The sequence below is a fragment of the Rhododendron vialii genome, chromosome 1a (genome assembly GCF_030253575.1).
Source record: "Rhododendron vialii isolate Sample 1 chromosome 1a, ASM3025357v1".
Classification (NCBI taxonomy): Eukaryota; Viridiplantae; Streptophyta; class Magnoliopsida; order Ericales; family Ericaceae; genus Rhododendron; species Rhododendron vialii.
Genome location: NC_080557.1, coordinates 1,336,970 through 1,348,371, shown reverse-complemented (window position 1 = coordinate 1,348,371; position 11,402 = coordinate 1,336,970). Strand labels below are relative to the sequence as shown.

Here is an 11,402-nt window from a genome sequence, read left to right as displayed (position 1 = left end):
TGTATTCATTTCAGGAGATTCGAGTTACCAAATTCTCTTCCACTATGTCGATCTCCATGATCACTTTTTTTATTCATTTCAGGAGATTTGGGCAACTAATTCCAGGTACTTTGTTTGAAGACCAGTCTCCATAAATAAAATCTTTAAAATCAAGTGGGATCGATAATGTGACTCCCTCATGTCACATCTTCTATAAAAAATTGAATGACAGGTACTGTTAAGTAAAATACTACCATTATGGAAAATGATATCATTAAATACGATCTCTTTTTGCTTGTCTTGGAGTTGTTTACGCAATTCAATAAATGGAATGTATTATCTATGCAAGGTTTGGATACTTAGTTGCTACTATTATTCAAAGCCCTTTGATAATGTAAGCACATGGGGCAAAGAGTAGTTAAATGACAGGTGAATTGGATTTGGTGGGATTTGCATGGCTCACTACACGCTATATTATCCAACTCAGAATCGATTGGCAATGAGTGAGAAATGTTCTAAATGTTATTAAGTGATCATCCATTTTACTCTCGAGCAATGTGAGACTCTATTTCAACATCATCCCTCACGTACAGTCTCGTTTGAAATCTGTCACGTGTGATCACTTTTTGGGTCCCTATTATTGTACAGCTTTTTTGCTAGTTTGTCATCGCGGGGTGTGTAATGGAATGTAAATTTTTAACATCTGGGGTGGAATGAGTCCTGCTCTGACACCATTTGAAACTTTATATCCGACTAAGAATCAATTGACAATGAGTGGGTATGTCCCAAATTTTATTAAATTATTAGAATTTCACTCCCAAACAATATGAGACTATATTTTCTTAACATAAAAAATATATAACAAGAAAATGTGAAAACAAAAGTTTTGATCAAAGAAATGTAAAATTTGGACGAATTTGCATATGAAGTTTTCAATTGAGGGACTCAAAGAAGTGACAATAGGGGTAGGCAGAGGCTAGGCGAAAAAGAACCGCGACCCTTCTCAAGTTTCGATGTACCACAAAGTATTCTATATAAAATTTTGGTGAATATTTAAAAAATAGTATGTACTTTGACTCTTACAAGTTCGAAAGAAGTATATCATTAATTCCCTAGTTAGTAAATAATTTTATCTTAGCTATTCAAACCATCAATAAATGGTTTGAAAATTTTCTTGCTTATGAATTTTGTGTTTGCCACTATACATCTCTTAGGAATGCTCAAAATTTTTATTATAGCTCAGCTAATTGCTTAATCACCTATTTAGTGTAATTGCCCTTGAACAAACACTGGTATCCCCTGTCCATATATGATCTCAAATCTTACCAAAGATTTGGTTTCACCGGAACCAACACTTCTTTATAACAACGCTTTTCTAACCACAAGTTCAAACCCAACAGGTACACACAGACCAATTAAACACAAACTTAACCAAACACTTGGTATTTACCAAATCTCATAGAAGAACAAATTTCTAACTTAATTAAAACACACAAACTTGTACTCATAATATATCAAACTTATTATATACTCCATTTTACGCCGTAGATAAAAGTTAACACCGTTATATTAAAGTTTACAAACTTGTACTCATAATAAGTTAAACTTATTATACATTTTACACAAACTTATTTTATAGTTGTCGACGTGTGGTTCTTATTTTAGCTATCAAACTTATAAATTTTGCACCCTAGATAGTGTAGATTTTTTTGAAACTTGTACGTACTCCTCAAACTTGTCTAAACCTGACATCAATCCCACTTGTGGTACGATAGCACAATGGGTAAACCTTCAATTAATTGTGGGAAGACAAAGTAATTAAGGTCCGTTCACTCATATATATTTTTCACCCTATGTCTAACTTCTTTGGTTTTGTTTTTCATTTTGGTTTTTCCTTGAAGCTTTGGTATCTTATTGATTTATGCCTTGTTTGGATTGGTTTTTGAAAAATAGTAAGAGTAATAAGTGGAGAGAGATAAAGAGAGAAATGTTGAAAGTAAAGGGAATCTAGGGGGAATTTTTTGAATTTTTTTTTTTTTAGTTGTAAGGCAAACAAAGCATTAATTATTCTCGACGGCCAAGTTCTGAGTTGGGTAAGAGAAATGGAAATAGAAGGAAAGAGAAAACTCTTGATAAGATAAATGGATCACAGTAGCCGAGCAAAAAAAAAAAAAAATGGATCACAGTAGAAAATGCTGTGCATTGCACTTTGAAGGGTTTTTTTTTTTTGTTTTTGTTTTTGTCAGGTATTTTGATAACGGTAACTTGATAATTCATATACATGCTTCATGGCAGGACTTGTTTTAACAAGCTTAAGCTAAGCCAGGTATTTCATGTGAAGGAGACAAAGATGCCCTTACTGTTCGTGCAAAATAATGAGGAAGCAACAGATGTAATCGTAACCATGAGTTCAATAGTTTTCATTACGCTATGGTTAACAATGGGTGGTGCCTTATTTCCGTCACTACAGTAGAAGGTGAAGAGAATAATTCAAGTTCAAGCTAGAGGACGATAGGAGAGCAAATTCACGAAAGGATTAAATCTCCATCAGGTTTGATCTGGTGCCTTATTTCCGTCACATTCCTTTACAATATTTCCGTCACATTCCTTTACAGCATTCTAGATTTCCTCCTCAGAGAGAATCATATATGGCACTTGAAATTCACTTGGAGGCTCCCTACAATTGCAACTGGAAACACTCCTCGCAATATTGGTCTGGAGTGCCACTAGCTCTTCTGTATAAGCACTCTTTTTTTTTTTTCGGCAAATGAAACTTTTATAAACTCGAAAGGGATACATCGAGGGAGCGAAAGAAAAGGAAAAAGAAAATAAAACAAACATCCAACAAATAGTTGGATGTAAACACACCTAAATCTAAATTACAATTTCACCTTTCGTATTCATGACTACGGAAGCCGAAGATGGCGCAAAGGCCAATGTTCAGGATTCTCAGTGTAATGATTGATCCTTAGTCATCTCAGGAGCGGGTTTTGTTTTAGGTGTCTTATTGCATTGGTTGGGTTTGGGTGTGGTGCTTCTTCTTTGGGGTTGTATGCTTTGGTTGGCTTCTTGCCATCTATGGGTGGTTATTTTCCCTTCTGGTTCCGGGTGCTTCGTGCTTTGGATCCTTTTAATCTTTGTAATTTGTTTTCAAAGATTAATAAAATTCTTTTGCTGTTCAAAAAAAAAATTTTGACTTCATTCACATCGCAATTCTGGTTTTAATAAGCTTCCCAACTTCTCCCACTCCCATTATAGCATTGTTGAAAACATAGTCATTTCTCACTAACCATAAGGACCAAAGTGTAGCAAAGAATGTTATTTCCCAAATGTGTTTCTCCAAATTACCAAATCTATTATCAAACCACCGAGTAGAAAGATCCGCCAATGATGATGGGCAAACCCACTTCACATGCCACCACTCCAAAATCAATGACTAAACAACCCAAGAGAATTGACAATGTAGAAATAAATGATGGGGAGTTTCCAGATGCAAAGAACACAAGGGGCAAAGAACCGATTGAGACTCATGAATCATATTTCTACTCAGTAGCACCGAACGAGCAGCAACCCTATCATGTACTGCCATCCACGAAAAAATCTCCACCTTGAGAGGACTAAGATTTTTCCATAGTGCTTCCAAAACCAGATTCCTAGAGTTTCCAGTTTGTTCCCACTGCTTGTAAATTGACTTCACGGTTGGACCGATCCAAAATCACTGCACTAAGTCTCTGTACAAGTTCATCTCGATGACGTTTTTCCTAATCAAACAAATCTCTTCTGAATAGCAGATTCCATCCTGAACTATTGCTACCCTCCTTCAAGGCACTAACAACTACATCCCTCTAAGTAGAAGCAAGAAAAAGGCGTGGGTAATTCTCTCGAAGAGTAATATCCCCTAACCAAATATCGTTCCAGAAAGAAACCTCGTCCCTATAATTAATTTGAACTCTAAAACCCTCCTTTATAATAGACCCAATACTTGTGGAGGATTCAAAAATTGAACATATATCCCTCCAAATATTCGAAACCTGTCCAGAATTTGGCAACCGCGGAAGCCAGCAATTTCGCTCCAAGTTATATTTTCCTCTAATAACCTTCGATCACCCAAAGCGAATCCTTATCCTTACCGAACCTCCACCCCCACTTAGCAAGAAGAGCTTAGTTTTGAATCAATAGGTTCTTCACTCCCAGTCAACCATTATCTTTCTTTTTAGAAATCACCTCCCATTTCACAAGGTGTAATTTTTTCTTCTCAGCTATGTCTCCCCAAAAGAACTCTCTACAACTTCTCAATAGCCTTTGCTACAGCCACTGGCATTTTATAGATAGACATGAAATAAATGGGCAAATTGCTAAGTGAATGATTAAGTAATGTAAGTCTACCTCCTGTCGAATTGGACCTCCTTCGCCAAACACTTAGCCTCTTTCCCATTTTCTCCACCACTGGATCCCATGTCTTGATTCTATTGGGATTAGCACCCAAAGGCAAGCCCAAGTATTTAATTGGCAGATGATCAACTTTGCACCCCATAACTTGAGCAAGAGAAATGACATCCTGATGTGGGACATTGATACCACACAGCGAACTTTTAGAAAAATTGATCTTCAGTCTTGACATAAACTGGAAACATCTAAGAATTCTCTTAATGTTAGCCATCTCCTCTATGTTATTGTTACAGAACAATATCGTATCATCCGCGAATTGAAGGTGAGATACAAAAGCCCTGTTAGTTCCAATCCTTACTCCTTTAACAATGTTTTTCTCCCTCGGACCCAATCCACCATACTAATAGGACGGTAATCTTTAAAAGACACAGGGCAGTCAACCTTAGGAATAAGGGCAACAAAAGTTGAATTAATACCTTTCGTGAGCTTTCCATTGGCATGAAATTCTGAGAATTTTTTTAGCACCAAGCGCTTCATAAACTCCCAACCTTTCTTCACAAAAGAAAAATTAAAGCCGTCTGGACCCGGAGCCTTGAGATTGCTGCACTCTTTCAGAGCTTCAACTATTTCCCTTTCATGAAAGGGTATGCCAAGTTGAAGGGAAGCTGCTGAAGTTAATCTTCTATGGAAGACTCCCCCCAACACTGGTCTAATCACTCTCTCCTCTTTGAAGTTATTACTAAAATGCTCAACTGCCGCTTCTTTGATATCCTTGGGGTCTTCCAATACTCTTGCATTCACCTTAACTGAACCCACCATATTTCTCCGATATCTATTGTTAGCCAAAGCTTGGAAGAATTTCGTGTTTTTATCACCCAATTTCAACTAATTTGCCCTTGATTTCTGTCTCCACAGTGATTCTGTCAGCCGTGAAGTCTCCAAAATTCTGTTTTGGTCTTGCACCTCGATGCTTTCTCCTCTGCATTGAGTTGTCTCTCCTTTGCTAATAAATCAAACTGGTGGAGTTCCACTTCAATATCTTGTAGTGCTGTATTAATATCTCCAAACTCCTCTTTATTCCACACTTTAAGCTTATATTTAATCGCCCTTAGCTTTTGTATAAGCACTCTTGAAGTGTCTTCAATTAACTTCTCATTTAATCTGAGAAGGATCTTCCATTCTCAGCCTCAATATCCTGATCAGGCAGTCGGCTTTCCGTAATCTTTATTCGTACGTTTTGTACATCCCCAAAGACTGCCAAATTCCATTCCTTAACCCCTTTTAATCCTTTTTAAGGCCGGTTCAACCTTCTCTAATCCCATAACTCTTGCCATAGACAAAATAGTTCCACATCGATCATTCTCACGGTAGAGAAACTGCAGCAGCTGCAGCCCTAAAGACCACTTGCTTTACTATTTTTTCTTCCTTCCCAAGCCTGCCTCCCACATTTTCATTGCACTCATATTTTCCCAGAGTTCCTCCCATGACTTCATTTCTACCACTGGCCTAGCCCCTCATTTGCTGCTTGTTTGGCTCCTTGTTAAAGTCCACATGCAGATAATTGGATGGGCTCTGAGATTTCAGAAATGACCACATTACTCCTTTTAAATGGCACCATGTCCCCCATGTTGCTTTGGACCCAATTAAAGACATGGTCCATCAACAGAGGCCTACCTTTTTTTTGAACGGCGAAGAAAATTTCATTAATCATAAATATCAAAATATGAAATCGATACGATAGGGAAAGAAATGCGTTAAGAGAGTCCCGAAGGGCCACCTTCGTCATCCAACAACCTCAGCGCATCGGACATACCCGTGGGCCCACCACAAACTCCGCTCCGCTGATGCACCCAAACCTCAACATAACGCCTTTCCCCACGCACCCCCCCCCCCCGGGCCCACCCCCCCCCCCCCCCCCCCCCCCCCCCCCGCTTCCCTAAATGCCTACCCATTGCCGCTCAAGATGCCGCTCAGAACCTACATCCCCATGCCTAAAATTCGCCTAAATTTGCCTCTCCCATCGCCGCCCAAATCCCACTTCCCACGTGACCACGTCACAAAACAGGCCAATATTGCTATCTACGTACCTTGCAATAACCATTCCCCTTCAGGCTTTACCCCTGCTCTTGAGGAACGTGTTCCTTGGATCTAGATAAAACCTTTGGGCTACTTCTGACAGCACATAACACGCCCAGCTCCTCAACGATGTTTGTATTTTCCAAGGGCACTCCTGATTCAACCACCCTACAGTTTGTATCGGCTTGCTAATTATAGCCCTACTGCGCCCGTTTGTGATTATCATGATCTACTTTGATGGCATTTCGGCTTGACATTTGTCCTTTGTAGGTGGCATTCTTCACCAGGGAAGGGGTAATCCAACTCTTCTTTTTTTTCATTTGTCTGTTTTAAAGTATATATAATTATCCATTCATTTAAATGTTCAGCAAACTAAAGTGTACAATTTTTGTTTATCGACTTGTAGCTATCATTTTATTGTAATGAGGTTAATTTGTTTATATACCAAAGTTAAGAAAGAGAGCTTTTTGACTTCTTTTTTTGTCTTTCTCAAAAAAAAAAAAAAACGAGTTTCGATAAAAAAAACATTGTACTTTTTTGGCTCCTCTCGTCAAGACAATCAATAAGTCACAAAAGTTTGACATAAAACTAATAAATACAAAACAACAAATTTGAAAAAAGACAACCAAAAAAGAGAGCTTTTTGACTCTCTTTTTTTGGTCTTTTTAAAAAAAAATAAAACATGAGTTCCAATAATAAAAAAAATTGTACTTTTTTTGGCTTCTCTAGTCAAGACGAATCAATAAGTCACAAAAGTTCGACACAAAATTAATAAATAATTAAAAAAGTGAAAAAAATTAAATAATAAAACTCGCTGCCTACTTTTTAATCCAAACCCACTATTCATTAGCCCAGTTGTTTCTAGCTTTACTTGCTGCTAATAAGCTATGGCGCCACTGTGTATGACTAGGACTTGTAGGAAAAATGTTACTACCTGGACACCAAAAGACAAGAAGGTGGAAGGGCAAAATAAGAAAGGAAGGAACACAAATAAAATTTTGCGGACGATAAAATTAAGGGGTATTTTGGTCTCCTAAACAAATTTTACTCTTCATCCAATATTGCAACTACTTTCACTACTTTCTACAATAGTGAGGTTTAATCGACATCATTTAATGAACATTATCAAGTGCTTTATCATGAACCTTAGAGCACACATTAACAAAACCCTATTATTGGAACACATCTTGAGATAAATGGATTAAAACACTATTCCAATCTATTTTTTTCACGATAAACGTGGTTCGAAACACATGGATCAATGAAATGGGCCTTTCATGGGCCAACAAATGGACCCAATAATACAGTCCAAGGTTCTGACTGGCTTGACCCATTTTGTCAATCCTTACCCGTCCAGACTCAGCAGGCGTCAAGCCATACCCGTCCAGCCCCTGTTTTAAGTGATCTTCCGAAAATGACCCCCGTTCATCGTCTCTTACTGTTCGTCACTCATCTTCACCGGTCCTGTGCTCTTCGCCCAGCTCTTGCGCGCCGCCGCTGCCGTTTCCCTCTCGTGTCCAACTGTACGTCGACAGCTGCTCCAGGGCCACCCACCGCAGCTCCTTCTCATCTTCGTCGCTCTCCTCCCAAAACGACGCCAATCTCGACAAGTTCTCCATCGAGTACATTGGAAGAAAACCCTAGGACTCGATATCTAAAGATCTGGAGGTTCTAGAGTTTTTGATTAACTGAAAATCTGCATTCAAATTTGTTGAGTGGAAGGCCGGGCGGAAGGGCAGGCAGAAGGTGTTCTCAGGAAAAAGAATTCACACCTCTTTTTTTCCTTTTTCTTTTTTCTTTGTTGGTTTTTTTTTGTGGCGTGAATTCTTGCAAATGTAAATAGTGCAGATGAGATATGAATTATTCAAATTCATACAAAGAATTCACACCCCAAAAAGTTCACTCAAATAATTCAAACTAAGAATTTACCCAGAATTCACACCAAATAAACACCAACAATTCACACCGAATAACACTAACAATTTTGCATTTTGAGGGGTGTGAATTCTTTTCATTTTTGAAGAATGTGAATTTTGCATTTGAGGGGTGTGAATTCGTTTATTTTGGGGTATGAATTGTTTATTTTGGGGGGTGAGTAGTGACGTGTGAATTTTGCATTTTGAGAGATGTGAATTCTGGATTTCGAAAGGTGTGAATTGTTTAGAAGGGGTGTGAATTCTTTCATTTGAGGGGTGTAAATTTTTTTCATTTTTGAGAATGTGAATTCTGAATTTGAGAGGTGTGAATTCTTTTATTTTGGGTGTGAATTGTGTATTTTGAAAAGTGAGTAGTGATGTATGAATTCTGCATTTTGAGAGGTGTGAATTCTTTTATGGTGTGAATTGTTTAAAAAGGGCATGAATTGTTCACACTCCTTTACACAATTCACATCCCCAGAATTCACATCCAAATGCAAATAATATTAAAGCAAAAAATAATTTTCTCATTCTTCTTCTTTTTCTTTTTCCTTTTTTGCAACTTTGCTTCTTCTTCGTCTCCACATTAGTTTCACGTACTAGCGTCGAACTGCCCACGTGGTGGCTACACAGCTTCGTTTTTTACGGGTCTGGTACCAATCTCTTCGTATTGTTGAGATGCATGGGATAGGTATCAATTTGAGTCTTGGATCAGATTTTCGTTTCTACAGTTTTGGAAAGCAGCTATGTATGTAAATACAAATACATGTGGATATATGTTTATACGTGTGGCAGTGGTGGCGGCGAGGAATATGGAGGTGGAGGAGGGAGACGAGGGGAGCGGAGGCGGAGGAAGGAGAGAGAGGAGACGGTGGAGATTAGCAGTGGCAATGGCGAAAGTTGTGGCGGAGGAGAGTGGAAGGCTGACCAAGAAACAAGAAAGAAGAAGAAAGAAGTTGGAGGACTGGAGCGGGGGTATATTGGCTGGGCAAATGGGCAAAATTGTAAAAGCATCTCTAGAAAGGGACCGAACAAAATACACATTACAAAAGGGGGTTCGGAAGGAACCCCAACAAAAAAAATAGGGTCGGCCGGAAATTTCTCGATCCCTTTTTGGATCAGAAAAGGGATTGAAGAGAGGATCTAATTTGTGCAAATATATATCCTACCAAATTTCATGAGGAGCCATATATATTGAGCTGTAGAGGAGAAAAAGATTAGAGTACGTTGTAGAGTATTGTACATAAAACGGAAGCCATGAATTTATTCAATTTATTTACTCAAACATCACATATACCATAAGTGCAAACACAAAGTAGATACAAACACAAAGTAGGGAATAAGGATTTAAGAAAAAAGTACACACGATTTTATTATTTTAAACAAGTTTGGTTACAATTAACCAAGAGGGGCTTCTCCTTTTATAGACACTAGCAGTTGGGGGCGTACCCTCCGTGTGTGCATGTGGCGTGGGAGGGTGGGTGGGTAGTTTTTTCCGGGGGTGGGATAAGTGGTTGAGTTTTAATGATTTTAATATTTCGTCCTAAGGTTAATCATGTTATACTAAAATCAGAAGTTAAACTTGGATTTTGATTCGGCAAAAGTGGAAATTACTTTTGTCGCACGGCTTCATAAATAGATCACACCAAAAGATTCTCTCCTTTTATATATTAAAATAGATAAGAAGAAACATCAAGACATGCATAACTTCCAACTTTAGACCAACATATTTTCATATCTTATAACAAGATAAACAACTTTCATGCTAGTGCAACATCGCTCATGGAAATATACAAATATTAATTTCAACATGTCCACTCATTTCGGATGTTGGAGGCTGCAACCCTTTCCGAAACTTTCTGAATTTAGTAGACCTTTACACACTGGAAATACAAGAAAAACAATTTGTTATTAGTCAGTCAGTACATGCATGTGCACACGCTATTCTTGGCGTTCCAATATATAAAAATTCCCGTGCAAATTAAACTATGTAATAATAATAAAAAAACACTCCATTCGTGTAAACACAAAATTGATGTCGTCACACACTATTCTGTGTGTTCATTTTGTAGGATCCATAAGTTGTTACTGGCATCTTCTCCTTCAATATATATAAGAATCAGGTGATTGTTGTTATCCAGTGAGGACGTGATTATATGGTTTTGATGTTAGGTGGATGCCACTCTTCCGTTTGCGGCTTCATCCAATTTTCATTGGATGTTTTTTCTTTTCTTTTGACCTTCTCTCTTGCTTCAAGGTTCTTCTTGTCACTTGAGTTTTGGCCTCTTCGATGTACCATTTGTCGAATTCTAATAAGACTTTGTTGCTTATAAAAAAAAAAAAAAAAAAAGATTTGATAGCACTTGGATAATTTGGTAGCATGGAACCCAAACAAAAAAATAGGACCGGTCGGTAATTTTCCGTCAATTATTCGTATCGATAAGCGCCCAAGATTGTATAATCTTAGTGCTTAAATCTTCTAATTTGTAGCTTTTATGCATTTAAGTTGTTATTTTTATTCAATATTATACGTAAGGTATTTTTGTAAGGGTTGCAGGTAAAACGTGCTAATTAATAAGGCATGTTTCAATGCCAATAGATGCTTCGGGGTGCAACCAAGTGTCCAAGTGCCCTAAGACACTTATTTCTTCGCAACCGAAACCTAAACGGCACTATGAGTAGCCTCGGAAGATGGTCAGTGGTCAAGAATGACGAGGAGCGAGCCAAAGTTTAGGAAGTAAGGCAATCGCGTCAAGGATAGCCCTTGAGGACATTCGTGGGACCAAGGCCACATGATACTCCTCTGTCAAGTCTCGTTGATCAAGGAATGAAGCATTGGAAAGCCGTCGGGGCAATGGAAGGCCTTAAGAACCAAGCTGAACCTGATCTACAATTTTGCAGTAGAGGTACTGACACCTCAAAACAAAGGTATCGGTACCTTGTAGCTGCAGAGGAAAATAGGTGGCTGGGTACCGGGTACCTCAAAACATAGGTACCGATACCTTTGCCCTTCATCCAGATTTTTCAACTAACTTGTTCAAC

General features: G+C 38.2%; 1 protein-coding gene across 1 annotated transcript; it reads right to left on the bottom strand.

Moving 5' to 3' along the window:
* Positions 1-4,261: 4,261 nt before the first annotated feature.
* LOC131317276 (uncharacterized) lies at positions 4,262-5,187 on the bottom strand. Its single transcript, XM_058346838.1, has 2 exons — positions 4,810-5,187; positions 4,262-4,768 (listed from the first exon to the last, which is right to left on the bottom strand). Exons 1-2 carry the CDS (start codon positions 5,185-5,187, stop codon positions 4,262-4,264), a joined length of 885 nt encoding a protein of 294 aa, XP_058202821.1.
* Between the last annotated feature and the right edge of the window lie 6,215 nt (positions 5,188-11,402).

Coding starts and splice junctions, on each gene's coding strand:
- LOC131317276 (XM_058346838.1), bottom strand. CDS start 5,187: ATGGTGGGTTCAGTTAAGGTGAATGCAAGAGTATTGGAAGACCCCAAG. Junction 4,769..4,809: donor TTGTTGCCCTTATTCCTAAG/GTTGACTGCCCT, acceptor CCGTCCTATTAG/TATGGTGGATTGGGTCCGAG.